We start from the raw sequence: 18,829 nt of genomic DNA on the forward strand, positions 1-18,829 counted from the left end.
TTATTAAAATCTTGAACTTCATAATATTATTTGAGTATACTCATTAAGACATACACTGGCTTAGAATTTTAACTCGCGTCAGAACTCGTCTGCATGAATTGTTTAGGTTTACACGTTGATTCTTCGCACTGAATATTAAGATTTACTCTCTGCGCATTAATACATTAGGTACATATAGTATATCTATGATTTACATTTAATCAACAAATGGTTTTCAGTACTTTTGAAAACGTTTAGTTACACATCTGTCTAACTAATTTAAACTATAACAGATAAAGCAAACAATGATGAAAGAATGATAAATTTGACAAGTTAACTTACTTTACGAATGCTAGTTCGTCTGGCTTTGGAGACTGCAATTCGGAGAGTATGTTCATGGGCTAAAAATAAGAAACATAAAGTCAAATAAAGTCACTATCTCAATTTTTATAAAATGCACCTAAGAATTAAATTGTATAAATCTAAAGTAACAAATTTTTAAAACAAATGAAATGGCAGGAAGGCTTTGAAATAACCTTTTCACTTTTAACATAGTTTTCTTTGCTTAATATTCGGTTATGCTCCCAAGTAAAATCAGGCTAATTGAAAGTTTTTAGTCCCGGGAAAGAATGGGAAATGGAAAATAACTATAAATATATAAATACTTTCATAAGAACAAAATATGTAATATGTCAGAAATAGAAAATTTTCAAAAGGAATTGAGTCACTTTTTACTCAGCAATGGACAAAATTTTTAGTTAGTGCAAACTTAATATTTCTCAATAATTAATTAACTTTCCGCAAATAATACATTATCAGCAATGCTTTAAAGCAGGTATTCAGGATGCCGAAATCTGGCCATCGAAGTAGCGAAACGATTGACATTTCTACATTTCCCTAGACATTGAACGCAATGCCAGAGAAAAACACGTAAAAAAATACATAATTTGTCCATTAAACATTTAAATATATAGAAAAACAGAAAACACCAAATACAATTAAAATGAGTTCAAAATTCAATGAAAATTAATAAAAAAAGAAAAAAATCTGAAAGTTTAAATGAAATGCAGTAAAAAGGCGTATAATTTAATATTCCGTACAAGGAAGTCATGTGCTATCCGCATCAGATTTTTTTATTGTTAAGTTCTTATGTACTGTATGTCTAGAAATATGTTCTGTGAAAACGGGTAATATATGATTAAGTAAGTGTCACTCTGCGGGAGGGGAGAAAGTTTTCTGATTTTAAATTACGTCCAAAGGGGCGTTTTTTTTTAACATTTTATGTGTTACCTATATTTATTAAATAATGTTCTTTGCACATAAAAAATAAAATTCAGTTCTATAGCAATATCGCAAAATAATTTTAAAATGTGCATATCTTTAGAATTTCCGATATACAGTCTCGCGCGTTGGAGATAAAAATGTCTTTTCTGTATAACGTTGCCATTGCTCGCTTTGAAATCCTTGAGTTTCTTAATCAAAAATTCGTTAAAGTTTCACAAAATACGAAATCGATCATAAAACAAATTCCAAATTTCAAATTTGGGCTTCCAGATGCCTATATTCGCAGAAGGATTATGTCATTCAAAATTTGATGGCTATAGGTACTGTTGTTTCATCACAATGCGAGACATTTGCATATATTTATGCAGATTTTTCATTATTTAATTTCTTTAAATACAATACAGGGCGATAATATTTGGTGGGAACAATTTGAAAAGTGAAACAACGCTTGTAGTGAAATCAAGGCAAAATGCCAAAATGAAATTAATAGTCCTTCTGGGCAAACACACAAGACTGAAAGTTATGTAATTAATTTGTCCAGAAAGTGAATTGTTTAGATTTTCATTCTACGCGGGCTCGGGAAGTCTCTGGCGTCAAATATATCAAGCGTCACGTGATATGTGTGGTGGAAAATTTTAAATTAACTTTGAAGGAATTTTTAAATATTGGGTTGAAACATAAGGTAATGGCCGTTTATGTTGTGTTTAAAATTACGCAGTAAAAATAAAATGTATTGGCATAATATTTTATGTTATTCGAAACAGAATCTTTCCCTTTACAAGATGGCATATTTGAGTATTTTGTCTGAGCTAATTTTTGTTATTTTTCAGATCATTAAAATGGAGTGTCAAGTGGACAAAAATAACCATTTTCGACAACTTCTTTTTGCGTTTAATCGAGGCGCTAATGCTGCAGAAGCTGCCCGAGAGATTTGTTAAGTGTATGGAGAAGGTACAAAGCCTGAAGTAACTGAAAGAAATTGTATTGCCAAATTCAAAAATGGAAATTTCGACCTCCAAAACGCTGCTCGTTCCGGAGGACCCAATGAGCTTGATGAAGAGCGTTTGAATCAACTTCTCCACGAAGACGCGCGTCAAACCAAATTAGCCGAACGAATAGGTTGTAGCCAAATGACTATAGTTCGACATCTTGGGTCTATGGGAAATTCCAAAAACTTGGATATTATTGGCTAATTTATTGTTTTTTGTTTTGTTACATTAAAAATTTTTTAATTAAAAAAACGGCCATTACTTATGTTTCAAACCAATATAATTGCTTGAATCAAGGACATACTTAATTCACGATCACTATATGCCATGTCATCTGATTTGGATATTTTTGACGTCTTGTGCCAGGTCATTTTTCGTTGGGAGACCAGTAACTAGTTGAATACTATACATGGAAATTTTACAAGGCTGGTTTAAAAAATTTTCATTTTACCTTTACCTAATGTATAAAATTAATGTAATTATGAAATATGCATTATCATTTAGTAGTTACTTTAATTTATCTTCAAAGTAATCTTTGCAAATAGATATAGACAAGTGTTTGTATTGTTTATTTTATCTTTATTACACACTTCATTGCACCTTATTTTACTTATGTTAATATTTTCACGGAACCACAGTACCTAAGCAACTTTTTAGCGTACGAACTAGGAATTTTCTTTTACCTTTTTCTAAATTTTGCAGCTCAATACACAAAGTTTTTGATCACATAGGTCTATATTTGTTTGTTCTTTTTACTTTAATTAGTTATATATATATATATATATATATATATATATATTATCTTGAATTAGATTGTGCTTTAATTTTGCATTTGTGAAAATTCAGATTGATAAATGTAACCATGCCAATGCCGGAAGGTATTTTTCCACTAGCAAGCTCAGTGCTACAGGCCAACATATTCTTTTTTTGTGCATCTATCGACGAGAGTGTCGAGTCAGTAAGGCTAGAAATCCTAAATAAGTGCATGAACTTATTCTTAATTTTTTGAATTTACAGTTCACTTTGGAGTACGACGATATAAACAAACTATCTATAAGAATGAGTATCAGCGCACAGAATTAATAAGAATTTAAAGTAATATTATTAATAATTTATAGACGGTTTATTATATTATTATCCCTTATTGTTGTGTTTTAAAAATAATTATACTGTTGCCCATTATTCTACATTTTGAAAGAAGCACAAAACAAAATTAAAGGATGCATGGTGGTAGAAAATGCTGCGATACGCAAATAATTGTCATTTCAAGTGGAATGCGTTCATTACAGGCGTTAGCAATTAAATCCTTAAGCTGGATAAAAAGGCAGATAGAAATGGCGATTATTCATTCAGAAATATCGTTTACACTTTTTTTAATATGTGCGTGCATATGTGTGTGCATCACAGCTAGGGTCATAGTAGATCGAGATCCAATGTCTGTGATGAGCATATGCAGTTGATGTGTCACGGTGGGCCACATGGAACACTGTGTGGCATTTCAAGGACCCTTAACGCTACATCGCAGATATCAGTGCATAGAATAGCGCAACCCACAATGCATGCGGACACATCAACGGCGTAACTGTCTTTTCTGGCGAATTTCCCTTTTGGCTATAGCACCGTAATGGCCTAATCCGTGTATGGAAGCAGAGATGCGAACTAACGTTGAAGCCTGTTTTCATCGCAATACTGAACCCGCGGATTGATGGTGGCAATGGAAAACATCACACTCATATATTCAGTATAGACCGCATAGCCGACACTTTAATCAACCGCTGTTCCATGGCCGAGATTTAATTGCTCCTGATTATACCATATTTTCGGAGCTTTCATCACCTCAGCTTTGAACAAGACAATATACAACCGCATCTTGCCTGAATTAGTAGTTAAAGGTGGATAGTATCCCATAAACAGCACTTTTACGTGCTGTGACGTATACGTGCTTTATTTAATAGGAATTAGTCATGTGGCGGATGAAAAATAATGAGATTACAAATTGACATTTTGAATTAAATTGAGAGCAAAAATAATTTTATACTAGCTATAGTATTCAAAGAAATCAATGTGAGATTTCTGCACTTGCATATTTCTGTTATATTTCCTTTACTCTGTCGAAATTCAAAATTTCGACAAGTGCGAATATTAACTTAATTCTGATCACAATATTATCAAGGAAGAATTCTTCTTTAAAAGATAAATATTTCAGCATTTTAATTACGTTGTTGCAAGGGAAACGAAATAGGTACATGGAAGGACGGTTCTTTTGAACTTTGACAGATTATTCTACACTACAGTATCAATAATATGTATTAGATATTGTAATATTATTGAGAGCTTTTCTCACAACTGCTATATGGGTTTCTAGATGTGAGTAAAAACAATTTAAGAAGTATTAACACCTACAAATGCATATTTTGGATTTAAGAAGTCTATATAACAGTAACTGGAGCAGTTAAACGGATCTGTACAATGTCTTCAATAATTTTGAAAACAAGAACAAAAAAACAAAAAAATAATAATAATAATAATAATAATTTAAAAATGGTCGTCTTAAAGTTTTACTTCAGATATAACGTGTCAATTTATTCCTCTATGTGTCATTTTGACCTTTTTTAGTATGGCGGCAAATTTGGGGATAGCAGCGGGTGGTAAAACTTCTGTCTACGCCACTGTCTTACCCGCGCTGTCATAAATTCAGATCAAATGCTACCTCATTCCTGCCTTGACAGGCGAGTCCCTTAGATCTTTCAAAAACTTAAAAATGCCAATTCAGTGCTTGTAGAGAAAATGGTATTACTTCCACCAGCTAGTACGACAGATAAACTCTAGTACTGAACTGAATGAACATGGTTGAAATATTATAAATGACATCCAAAGTCGTTCTAATCTGTGTCCAGTGGTATAACTTCTGCTATAATTGCCAAAAGCAGTTGCTCAGGATATTGATTTCTGCGTGTTCTGTAGCTCAAAATTACCTGAAATTTGAGTCATTGTACCCTTGCATTATTTGTAAAATAAATAGGTTTGTGGTAATTGCTTTCTTTCAACGTGTAGTAGTTTTAATCGCCAATAGTGTAACTGTAACAATGAAATGGCAAGAATATTCCTTTTCTAGTTGCAGATATGGTGCTCCGATGATTTTCTGGTTTAGTTGGAGATATAGTGCATCCGTTCATTGTACAATTCTGAAAATCTACATCAAACATGTAATACTAGAAATGGGAAAATATTTAATTTCATCAAAGCAATATTAGGAAATTCGAATACTGATTAAATGAATGTATTATCTAACATGATTTAATAGGAAATTTAATTCAACTGTTAAATGTAATCTTGTATGCAATAATTAATTTAACATTCATCGAATGTTAAAGCTGCTTTCGGCAGAAAATTGATTCATTCCCGGATGATAATCTGGCTTAAACGTTTCATACGACGCCATTTAAAGTAACTTTAAACTATTTCATATGTTCCCATATTATAAGGGAAGTGGAAGCTTGTTTGCTAATAATGTATTCAACAATGAAGATAAATTTCCATTACTAAGATAAAATGTGATAAACAAACTGTGGTGTTATGAACTGATAATGAAAAACACTGTGAATAACTTTCGCTTGAAATCAACTTTAAAAAAAATTTAGGAAGAAAACCAGTGATGTTCAAGAAGTAAAAGCTCTTTTATGGATGGCGACAATTTCTTAGTAGTACGCTGTTCATTTAGCGTCTTTATTAAAATTATTATTTTTTACTTACAGCCACGTTTGTAACTTTAGCCAACCATTAACCACCCTTGATAAATCCTTGATCAGATTTGATTGATTGATATGATAGGGAAGGTGAAATGGTATTATGAATGGTATATATCGAAACAAGAATAGCCAAATAGTCCTCTATACAATATGGAATATAAGAATTACGAAAGTAAACAATCGTCTAACAATCCGCTATATTTATAATGAAGCATTGTCCTTATTGAGACGTTCTGGGAAAGCGTAATTTGATAAAATATCTTCAGTATCGAAAAGATAAAAATACCAACTCAGCACAGCGCACGGACTTAATGTAGGATACTTTCCATTCCACAATTCTTGCTTACAAATTTACGCGGCTAAATAAGATGAACTCAGCATGGGACCGCTTAGTTGAATTTAAATATAAAAATTTTATTATTGAAATAGAAATGAACATTGAAATATAAGCAAAATAAACGGAAAATGGTAGGTTATGAAATTTCTAAATAAGCGTGAAAAAGAAATTATTAATGAAACCAATAAATATGTAAACAAAAGAAGTTCTTGACAGTCACCTAATCAAGAAAGGCATTTAATTTCCATTTATAAGGAACTCGATAATTGATTAAAATAGTTATAAAATGAAATAATTGTGAGAGAACGTAAACTTTAAATTTTGAATTTTTGAATTTTTAAGAAATCCTACAAAAAAGCAACTGAAAAAACATACTACGTGACTGTCACAAACCGCAAATAGTAGATTTAGTATCATACAACATTTACCAAATTGAAATCGTCAAATATTTCACCTAATAATTAGGAAATAATTTCAATTTAGCATTTAATAAATAATGTGAATATAAAGAGCAAATTAAAATAATTCCCTTATTATACTTTTTGTGAAAATATTCAAAGATAGAAAGCATTTTTTGATTGAGTTATCTGAATCTGAAATACTTGTAAGAAAATTATGCTTACAAAATAAGCTTCAGTTTGAGAATAGATTTTATTAAAATATTTAATTCCAGAATATATTAGAAGTAAGAAAAATCTTCTAAGTAAGAGTGTTAAATATTTCCTTGCTTAGCCATTTGGCCGAAATCATTTCAAGTTTCATCATTAAGTGGCCAAAATCATTTCAGATATTATAGAAGGAATACGATAGAAATGGCTGAACATTAAATTTAATATGTTTTAATTTAAAGTCGATTGGTTTAGTTCATTATGGCAAAGCACACTAGAGCTGTCTGCCTAAGGGAAAGGATGCCTTCTGGAAGTCTTTCTCAGGGAAACTGGCTCTTACACTCTTACACTCGTTACACATGGGGACCACGAAAACGGCTGGCCCGTTCAGCCAGCCCGTTCGCCAGGATTCGAACCCAGGTCGAAAGTACTAGCATTCAGCGATTTTACCGCTCGGCTGCTGGTGGACTAAATTCAAGTTGAAGTCTTAATAAAATTATATGTGATATCGAAACATCCAATGCACCTACCTTGCACGTGCCAAGAAATCAATCGCGTTTTGAAGAAAGCGCCAGTATATAGATTCATTCTTCTAAAATGAGTTATACCTCATGTAGACAAAAAAAAAAAAAAAAAAAAAAAAAAAAAAGATAGAGGGCATCATCAAAATGTACAAATTTCCTTCTTTAAATAAGATCTCATGTACCTTTGTTATACATCTTTTTTAGTAATAAATTAAATCTGGTGTTCGCAAAAAGAGAGGAATTAAAATATTCTCTTCCAGATTATAGAATCGAATTACAAATCGACGTTCTGATAGAAGCTTCATCACTATTATTCCGAAAGAATCGTTTATCTATCCTTTATAAATAAAGCTCTTAAAAAAAAGGTGATATAAATTACAAAATAAATAAATAAATAAATAAATAAAATAAAAAATATGAAAGCTTTCAGATTTTACAATACGCCCAAAAAAGCGCTTCTTTAACGTTTTGTGCGTTGCCTTCATTTATTCAATATCATGTTCATCGCACTTAAACCATAAAATTCAATTCAACAGCAATATCGCAAAATCATTTTAAAATGAGCACATCTTTATAATTTCCGATACACTGTCTCGCACGTTGGAGATGAATTTTTTTCGTACAGTGTTGCCACTGCTCGCTTTGAAATTGTTGAGTTTCTTAATCAAAAATTCGTTAAAGATTTACAAAATAGGAAATAGATAATAAACAATTTTCAAATTTTAAGTGGAGTTAGTTCAACCTACTGAAAATTTGATGTCTCTGAGTAGCACTGTTTTTTCGCAGCGCGAAAAAAATACATACATTCATGCAGATTCTTCATTACTTAATTTCTTTAAATATAATGCGGGGTATTAATATTTGGTTTTAAAATTTAAAAAGTGAACCGACATTTATAGCGAACCAACGCAAAATGCCAAAACGAGATTAATAGGCGCTCTGGGCTATAGCCCAGAGCGCCTATTAATCTCGTTTTGGCACTTTGCGTTGGTCGTTTTCGCACTTTGGGCTAATAAATGGAGCATGAAATCTTGTTTTCGCACTTTGGGCTAATAAATGGAGCATGAAATTTAGAACCTCTAAAGCGTTTTTGTTGACAAGATCACATGTCTATTTTAAAACGTTTGCATGTAAGAGTGTCAGTAAATAAAATTAAACTGAACAGCTTTAATATCAATGTTAATCTTTCGAGCGAGCATTTCCTCCCTTTGAAAGGAACCCGCCTATCGTCTAAGTTTGGAAAGAAACAAGAATAGAAGTTATCGGCTGCAGAAGTTTACACGTTGAAAACAGAGGCTCCTACTTAGAACAGTTTCAAGAACTTCACAGTTAACAGTTACTAAATTTTCTGGATTAAATGAAATACTTAATGCGCTAGGATTTTCTCGGACCACAGAAAAGCTGATTGTATCAGCCGAATATAATGTTTGGTCTGCAAGAGGCAACGTTTGCTCTTATTCGCAAAATCAAGGACAAACAGATTTTTATTTCTTGAAGAGAATAATCCTATATGTAGGTGAGAGCGACTTTAGTAATTTCAGTTCAGTTGACTACTTTATTGCTCCAAAGAATGAAAAGCTAAATTTCAAAAAACATGGTACTGATAATGTAACACAAGACAATAAAAATGTAGTATTTACATGGGATCACATGTGTTGGTGACAGGATTAGATAAACTAATCCTCATACTGGTTGAATCTGAAAAAAAATGGGCAAACCCTTAAGGAATGATAGAACGAAGCTGTACGAAAAATATTCGTCATAGAATGTATGGTTGGAACGCAAACGGCTAGCCACCAAGTGGCATTGTAAATGGTATTAAAAGGGTCGGTCCTCGCACCCAAAAGGGATTTGCTACTGGGGATTGCCAAGAGAATGGCTGGTTGTACGAACCATGGAATTTCGAAGGCGATGGACTGGTCGAAATGGTCCCATAGCTTAGCCACCAAGATCACCAGATATCTAATTTTTGGACTTTTCTCTCTGTAGCCATGTGAAAAGCCAAATCTACGAGTGCTCCTTTGAAACTAATATGGATGTAATCCCCAGGATCACCGTTGCTGCTGGCGATACTCGAGAAATGTCTGGTGTCTTCGCAAATGTGAATCAGACCCTATCAGGAAGCCTACATTACAGCTGGCGGAAGGTCTTTTGCGCAATTTCTTTGTTCACATACACTGCGCCAAAAAATGTCAAAATACCTATATTAAAACAATGCTAATGTATAAATCTAATATATATCCTAAGTCGCGCTTTCGAGATTTGAAAAACGCAGTTTGAATTTTGTCAATCGGCCCAGTAGAAAGGAAGATATAGAACTATGCCTTCCCCCCCCGCAGTATACATCAATCACATTCTTGTTAATAAAATGTTTTCTGAAGTATGTCCTCTCATTCTTGTATTAACTCTTTAAATGTGACAGTGGAAATCTACCCTTTAACTTCTCCCCGCTTGTGTTCCGACCATACATTCTATTTCGAATATTGCTCGTATAGCCTTCTGTTACCCCCTAAAGTGTTGCCCACTTGTTCAGATTCACCCCGCAGAAGCAATCAAAGATCTCATATGTATCTGAATATTTTAGAAAATAATTTGAAAGCATTTGTTTTCCACCATACCGGACTTTCTCCCCGCTTCACGAGAGTTTGTAGTTTGCTTCAACATTCTGGAAAGTTTGTGCTATCACAACACAAACGTGTACAAATGCTGCACTTCGTTGAATGCCAGCTAATCTCAATCGAGTCTATTATTCTGTCGCTATCGAGTCTATCGTAATTTCATATGTAGTAATATACCTGTTAGCTGCTTCAGCGTCCTATGAAACTCAAAGATTTGTTTCTTCCCCCCCCCCTAAATATAAATTTTTTCCATCGGAAACTGCACTTAGAAAAATTTTCTTTCGCCAGCTGCCAAAACCCTATTAAGATATCCGCCTACTCGTTTTTCTGTCAAGAAAAAAAGTTTCGTATGTTTCTTTAGTCTCTCACGTGAAAATAAACAAAAACAAATAAACGAAATTTCTCTTACTTGAAAAAAAAATATATAAAAACACGACTTAAAATGAGTAGTAGTTCTATTGCAATACCAGCTGAAAGGGACCGGAAGTACATTCCTATTTTCCGGCTTTGAAGTGAACTGCCTTTATACAGAATCAAGGGTAAGTTTTTAAGTGGGCTTAAGTGAGCATTAGACGACTGTGAAACATCAACAAGAGCATACACAAGCGTCGTTCCGAAAATAAAATCAAGGTAACATTCTTGAGAATAACTTAAATTTTGAGTTTACTAGTACTGAAATAAATGAAGACGCCTGTGTGTCATTTGCTAAAAACCTGTGGCAGCAGACAGCGTGAAACCTAATTATCCTAATTAATGGAAAGGCTTCATAGTAAGCGCATTAACAAACTCCGAGAATCTTGGAATTGAAATTAAAATCGTATGTTAAGAAAAAAAAGTTTTTAAATAAACTTATGTGAATGATAAAGCTTTGTTTGTGCCTTACAAATTTCACATAAAATAGCCAGACGTTAAGAAAAACCTCACACGATTGGTGAAAAGCTTATTTTGCGAGCTGCAACTGAGATTGTAGAAACAATACTTGGAGATAATTTTGCCAAATAACTGCAGTCTATACAGCTATCATAATACTTTTGTCCATCAAATGACGATATACCTGAAGATATACAGAATCAGCTTTTCGGGAAGTTGCGTGATATGTTGTTTTTAATTCAGCTTGATGTGGCAACGGACAACAATATTGCTTATTTCATTGCCTATGTTTTATTTTATGACCTGTATGTCAGCGGTAGCACAACTGCTTTACTTCAAACCAATTGAACTCACAGCAACAGCACTAGCATTTTTTGTATCTCAAATGATTTTATAAACGGGGTAAAACATATAGTGCAAACAATTCTCTCAGAAGATGCACCGATAGTGCTCTTTCAATATCTGAAAAATTCCAAAATATACAAGCGCTTGTGAAACAAAAATCTCCACTGTGTGTCTGGACACATTGCATGAGAAGCTCTAGCTTCGAAAGAAATGCGTTCTGTCTGAATATTGTGCTAATGACGGTAGTAAATGTACTAAACTTTATTAAAATGAAACCCCCTAAAATCAAGAATCTTTACTGCACTTTATAATAGACATGGCTGCAGGACATTCAGCGTTACAATTTTATTGTGAGGCAAAATGCTGAGAAGTTTTGCAACGTATTTATGAAATAAAAGATGAAATCATTTTTTTTTTCGTAGAACAGGAAAACTGACCGGAAGTTTCGAGATGGTTTATTTGTGATGAAATTGATCTACTTGATCGACGCACTCGAGAAATGAAATATATTGAATCTTCACCTCAAAGAATTAAACATATATGCTGGATATGGGTGATAAAGTTGATGTTTTTATAGAAACTGGAATTGAGGAGTATAAACTTAAAACGAAAGAAAAACTAGTAATATTTTCAAATGTGAATGAATGTGTTAAAACTTACAAGGCTGAAGAACAGTATGAGAAAGTTGTTTTTGTAACCACTGAAAATCACTTAGCCATGTTTGCAAAGAATTTTATAAAGTACTTTCTTGCTGACGACAACTTGATTGTAAGTATGAGTGAGTTAGATATCCATTTGAAAATACTTTCGAAAGCCTCTCAAATGCCGAAGAAGAAATCTTCATATACTTCCCAGCAAATGACTAAATCAAAGGCGCATTTAGCAATGAATCACTCTTTTAACCTTCACCAGGGTTTTGCACTGGCAATAAGAGTATTTCATTTGCTTTTACCTTTTTCCAACATCTTATCTTTGAAAAACCAGACTTTCTGAGGTAGTTGCTTTGAAGACAAACTATAGATCTAAGCGAAATATAGTAAAAATAACTCAGAGTTTCTATTTCTAGTATTTAGACACTCCTTCAAAATCCTATGGTCAAGACAGTCCCAAGAAAGTCACTAATAATTATAAAACTTGCTTTTAATTTAGTACTGATAAGTTAATTATTAAATACATTGTGCAGTACTGATACAGTACTATGTATAAGTGTATTATATCAGTGTAAATGTGTATTTCGTTTTTGTTATATCAGAATGTATTTTGAGTTTTTTATTTTTCAGTAAAATTAATTGCTTTAAGAAATCTTTCATTTCGATGTATTCGCTCCCCTCAATTGCTGACTTAATATTTTGCTTCGTGAAAATGAAATTGTGTCTTTAAAAAAAGGAATGAAAAGAGCGTCATAGATCTTATTCCAAATTTTATCATACCGAATGCAGAATGACGTTTCCTTATCGCTGTGTTTCAAAGATGATATCTTCTAGCTGCTTGCCTCATGAATGTTGCCTCCTAAAAGTCTCGTTAAGAAGAACATCAATGAGGCTAGTACTGCTGTGATCTAAGTATAAATAGCATCTTTTAGTTATCTTTTAGTTTCTGTACTGTGAGCGGCCCATGTTAAAGGTTTCAGCATTTTAGTATCCCTCAAAAAATAATCACATCGATCTGTTGAGAAACATTCAATGTCACCAAATTCTGAAATGAGGTCTTTTAGAAAGATTCCTTGCAGAATTACCCTAGATTCATTTGTCGTATGTTGAAACTTACTGGAAATTGAAGTGTGCATTTCCCATTGATCTCAGACTGCATAAAATAACAAAACCTGTTTACATACATTTGACAAGTCACATTGACTGGGCATCCTTCTTCCTCAAATAACTATAATCTTACCAGTTCAATCATGATTACAACCTGAAGGGACATTGTTTACACTATTCAAATATAAATACTTCTCAAGCTTCATCTCCAAAACAGTCACAAGGTGACAAAATGTAATGGAGTCAATCATTCTGCCGTAGCCTGAATTTTGTACGGAAAATATTTCTCGTAAATAATTTTGTAAAGTTAAATAAATCATAGCACATAGCATTCAAATAAGAATTTTAATTATATATATATATATATGTAATAATTTATTTACTAAATAATATTGATTATATATACATACATAATAAATATATTACTTTTAAAATAGATTGAATAATAATTCTAAAAAATCATATTATATAATCTCTTCATAAGTCAAAATTTCTATTCTTACCACATCGGGTGTCGTGAATTGTAAGACTCGAGAACACAAACCAGGATCGTAAGATATTCTGTGACGACTGGAATACAAAATATTCTGGACAACGCACTGTGTGTAGTCATGTTGCCAGCGATAACCTCCTGCGAAGAGTCGTGTTAGTTCTCTTTCCAAAAGTTTAGTTGTTTCAGAGCCCAAAAGATGGCGATAGATGTCTGTGTCCAAACCATAAGGCATCTGGCAACGACCAAAGGCATTATCTGAAATAAAAGAGTAAAAGCATTAATACATATGCCGAGAAATTTCTTTGGGCGAGTGAAAAATGATAGCAATGAGCAAGCGGGGCATGAAATAAAGAAAAATTATGCATGTGGATACAAAAAATATTAACAAAAGAAACCCTCCCAGAATACTAAACAAATTAAAAAAAAATTAATATTGCTCTTTTTATACATTCAGATGAACTCTGTCATTAATTAAATTTTTGTCTTCGAAGATAAGCATTCGGACAAGAGTTGGTGAGTTTTGAATTATACTTTACCCAAAACTAAAATGACCAGATATTTCAGAAGCGGACGCGAGACAAGAGTTTCAACGAGTTTGAATGAGATTACTTGCAACATTATTTTACTAAATTAAATAGGTAATACTGTTAGTTGAGTTTTTCAGCTTTCCACATAAACAATGAAACCATCCAAACAAAATCATGTTCCCGAATTATGACTGTATTTTGAGAAAATTTTCTTCTCGAAAAATAAATCTATCGTATGATGTTAAAATACCAGTGTTTTTTTATGTGCCCTGAGAAACATTCCTTGTGTTTAGAAAACATTGTGGTGCAGGATTGGCTGTACCTATTATCAAAATATAACTATATTGCGGCATTTGCGCCCAGTAAGTGGAGTCCTGCTACTATTGTTACAAATTTGAAAGAAGCATAATTATTTTAACTGCGGGAAATATCTCGCTCTATTTCGCTAAATTTCAGTTTTATACTTGGACGAAAATTTAATTTTTCAGGTATTTCATATCTTCCAAAACACAACATTCAGCTGAATAGTTTTTATCAGAAAATAACCCTTCTCCGAAATGTTTTCTTTGGAAACTAAGATTTCCTCCCTGTATTTACTTATACAAAATTTTCAAAAGAAAAATCCATTAAAAATTCCCCAGGAGATTTAATTTCATTGCCGAACTTATGAGTGCAAAAAGCAACTGGAATGGAAATATAAAAATAATTTAACAAACCAGTCATTTATTGCACCTTGACAGTACTCTAAAATACGAATCTAGAAAGCATGATATAATTGCATATAAAATGCAATTAGATTACATGATTCCATATAAATTATTATGCCTATCATTTACATATAAAATGCAAGTAGAATCTACCATCTGATCCATTCTAAAGTTGAAGTAAACTGCATGATAATGTACAGAAGCTTGTCTTCTACAAATGACTGGTGAAACTCCTCGTTGTCAATGTAAAAAAAAAAAAAATATTTCAAATGATATATTTACGTTTTGATTCATTCATCTCATTTTTTTCATTCTTGAGCTTTGTGATTATACACTATGCATCGTTATCTTTAGTAAAATAATTCCTCTTCAGCATTTTTTAGGAAGGACTAGTTTGTACAATTTATGCACTTGCTCTTTTCCTTGCTGCATTTTTGCCATTTTTATTTATTTTCCGATATTCTTTCCAACTTAACGAGGAAAGAAATTTTTCTGAAGTTTTCACGGATTATCTTCAACTTAGAGACGGAGACAATTAGCTCAACAACATATAATAACACTGAAATTTACAGAGGGAATTGAAAGCAGACGAAACAGCTCTGCAGTGCGTTGCATTCTTTTCCTTGATTTGCTGAAAATAAGGATCATTTCGCTTCGTTTTTATCGTTTTTTCTTTTCGCGTTAGAAGAAGCTTTACAGATTAACGAGACAATATTTTTTTTCAAAATTAGTTGATAATGTGGATAAAAATGAACTAGGTCTTAACTGCGCTAGTCGTATAACCTCTGACCAGTGAGATGTGTTTTTGATATTTTAAAATTATGTTTCGTTATAAATTAATTTCCTTTTTCATGAGCTAATTGATTACATCTTACAACGATTATTGATCTTACAACGAACTATTGCATGTGCTAAGATCAAACATAAACTCATCATTAAAAATAAATTATTTCTTTTAATAAAGTATTTACTAATGAATTAATGAAACCTAATAAAATTACTAGAAAAGAAGAAGGTGAAACAAGGATTATTAATTATATAAAAAATAAATAAATAAACAGAAACAGTTAGCTATAATGATTTTGGAATATATAGAAAAAAATATTTGTTTCTGAAAGATTAAACTAGTGTGAAATCACTGCCGAACTAGCAAAAGAAATGAGCGCTTCCTTAAAAGTCTACATATGGTATCAAAATATTTTGGTCGGGGATGATCGCCACACAGAACTTGACTATTAGTATTGTTCAGTCCGTTTTTTTTAATTATGATCTTATACATAATCATCATTTTCAGTGACGTCTTTCTGGAAAGGTGGTCGCGTTCTGAAGCATACCTTCAAGATGACGAACTTGAGGACTAAGTTATTAGATTAGCTTGGAGAGTTCTCCATATGTAGTCTTGTTATCTGCGCTTTATGAAGTACTCAGATGAGGTGCCTAATCTAAACTTTATGAGTCTGTGGTCACTGAGGGTGATCGTATCAGTAACAGTCCAGTGCTGAATCTAGCAACTTGTGTATGGATTAGCCAATGTCAGGTCTGGTTAACCTCGGTCATGTGTGGTCCAGAAAGTTGGTATCTTGAGTATTGACAATCACTAGTCTGTTTAATGCCATATATACTTGTATCAATATAGCACGCTGATTCTCTGTACGCGTTAAAGTCCCCTGGCACGATGTTGAACGTGGATGTGAAGAGGTGTTCTTAGTCCAGCTCACTCAGGAGTGCATCGACGTTTTCACTGGGAGGAAAGTAAACGCAGTGATCATGATTTTGGTATTGTGAGCGACCAGTAGTACTTTCACGGTATGTTCTGTGAAACTGTGGAAAAAAGGAATGAGATGAGCATTGAAAATAACGGCTGCTAATGAGTTTTGTGAGCAGTTAGTTTGGCACGAAGAAGAAACATCAAGCAAATTACCATGCTCAGTATAAGGATTTTGCAACAGCACAAAGCCTGCTCCATGTTCCCGCATCTTCTGCATCATATTGCTTGTAGCCGATCTTGAGTGATGTAGGTTGCACTGATAGAAGAGTAGATATGGGCACTGGCGGAGAACGTTTAGTTCGTGGTTTTTGTCATTTATCTGACTGCTGCCTTTTATATTTTGCAGACCCCTGAGCTGGCTTTTATGTGAAGTCAGATAGGGTGTGCCTTTCGTCAAGTTGGCCCTTTTCGCAGTTGTGGCAATGTTCACCCAGCAGTGCATTACTCAGCGAATGGCTGCCTTCACAACTTTCACAGACTTGAGCATTTTTTCTGTTGTTTCTGAAGTGTTCAGTCTCTTGGCGGTTGTGACAACGGATGATTCTATAATATTTCCTAAGAGGGCAGGAACTGAACCCAAAGAAATTTCTTTCTTCAGAAAGTATGTCTTCCAATGTCTCAGGTGCAATACCCACTAGCCAATTGTTACTTTTATTCTGTTTTGGAAGTGCTTATGTGTAAGAATATTTTTCCTGCTGCTGTTGCTGGACTTACAGCTTCGGTAGCTGATTTGATGCTCTCTGCTTGAAGGTCTGAGGGGATGTTTACGTTTCTAATCGTCTTGGCGTAAACTCACGGATAAAAAGCGAATTCGTTAGACAGCGGCTTTCCTCGAAGGCTTACTTAAGGCACAACCGATATTTTCGCTCTCGATGCCTGACGTTTCTATGAGCGTGTGGATCGAATATGGTCAGAATTATGCCCAGCTACTCCGGACATGAGTTGTTGCTAATTGCGTACATATTTGCTCTAATTTTTAGCTCTATTTTCGTTCTTCATTTTTAAAAGCAGAACGTGATCCAAAATTTTCTTTTTTTGATTGGGGCGGGGAGGGACTCCTGTGGAATTACGGTTGCACTAGTGTGAAATATGACTTTTCTTCTACCGGTAAATTCACTGCTGAAGGACGGTTTTGCTCTGCAACCTTTTTAGAGTATTCTGAATCTCCACTGGTGAGCAAGAAGGGCACAGTAAATCATCTTTGTGGAATAAACGTTCTGCTCTATTATTCCGCAATGCCTCCTTCTCTTGCAATAGTAGCTTCTTTTTCCAGAAATAGAACCTATTTCTGGAAATAGCCGCCAAGTAATACTGTAGTGTTGCTGTGTCTGCTATGTTGAGATTTTGGTTTTGATTTTCTCAATATACTCACCGAAATTCTCTATAAAAGCATGCACCTTTGTAATTCGTTACGTAACTACCTCTTGAGATTTCATTTGTTCTAGATTCTTTTGTAATTTCTAGTTACAGTCCAGCAGCTACAAATAAATTCCTGAGATTGCACGATTTTTGGAAAATTACAGTGAGAAATTAAATACCAAAATAGAAAAGAATTATTAAACAAGGTAATTAATAGGTTTGGACACACAAACAAAATGGAGCTGAGACGTTAAAAAACATAATGCTATTACACAAACATATTTAATTAGGAAGTAAAAGAGAATTAAGTTACAGCAATTGGGTTAAAGTATGGCAACGGCGCTAATTAGTACTAATTAGTGCTGTTCTAGAACCGAGATAAGTAAAACAAGTAATTAGTGCTGTTCTAACACAAAAATAAGAACACAAGATATAATTAAAAAAACTGAGATAATCAAGTAGCTGATGCCTAAGTTGATGTCTTAGTCAGTAAATATTATATGAAAACAAATAATCAATTAATTATGATAAATGAAACATGCCTTACAGAACGCGTTTGCGTCCACAGTTAAATGACCGATTATTTCGGCCAGTACTGATAAATATCTTTCAGCAAGTGTCTGGAAGTTAGGAACAACACTGGAGCTTCGAAAGTACTATAAGACATTCCAAACTACAGTTCTCAATATTTTACTGACATATTGCCAGTTTGTTTTACCTTTAAAAAGACTCAAAAATTAAGAAATGTGATAACTCAACCATGATTGCAACGCAAGCCGGAATAGGGAAAATGAACGTGAAGAAAATACCTTACAGACTATAACTGTAGTCCTTCTGGGATTAAATCATTTGGCATGGAATTTGTAGCATGTGCATTCATTTAACAAAATTAAATGTCGCTATTTAAATAAAAGA

General features: G+C 33.3%; 1 protein-coding gene across 2 annotated transcripts in view; it reads right to left on the reverse strand.

Moving 5' to 3' along the window:
• The window catches only part of IA-2 (tyrosine phosphatase IA-2), a 991,654-nt gene that overhangs the window by 623,669 nt on the left and 349,156 nt on the right, over positions 1-18,829 (reverse strand). For both annotated transcript variants that reach the window (XM_085816984.1, XM_085816983.1), the window contains exons 3-4: positions 13,564-13,808; positions 322-380 (exon numbers count right to left, since the gene is read on the reverse strand). In XM_085816984.1, coding sequence (XP_085673110.1) covers positions 322-380; positions 13,564-13,808 — 304 coding nt within the window. The remainder of the gene's footprint in view (positions 1-321; positions 381-13,563; positions 13,809-18,829) is intronic.

Source organism: Stegodyphus dumicola, chromosome 5 (assembly GCF_044657685.1).
Source record: "Stegodyphus dumicola isolate Sdum_Otavi_A_Nest chromosome 5, ASM4465768v1".
Lineage (NCBI taxonomy): Eukaryota > Metazoa > Arthropoda > Arachnida > Araneae > Eresidae > Stegodyphus > Stegodyphus dumicola.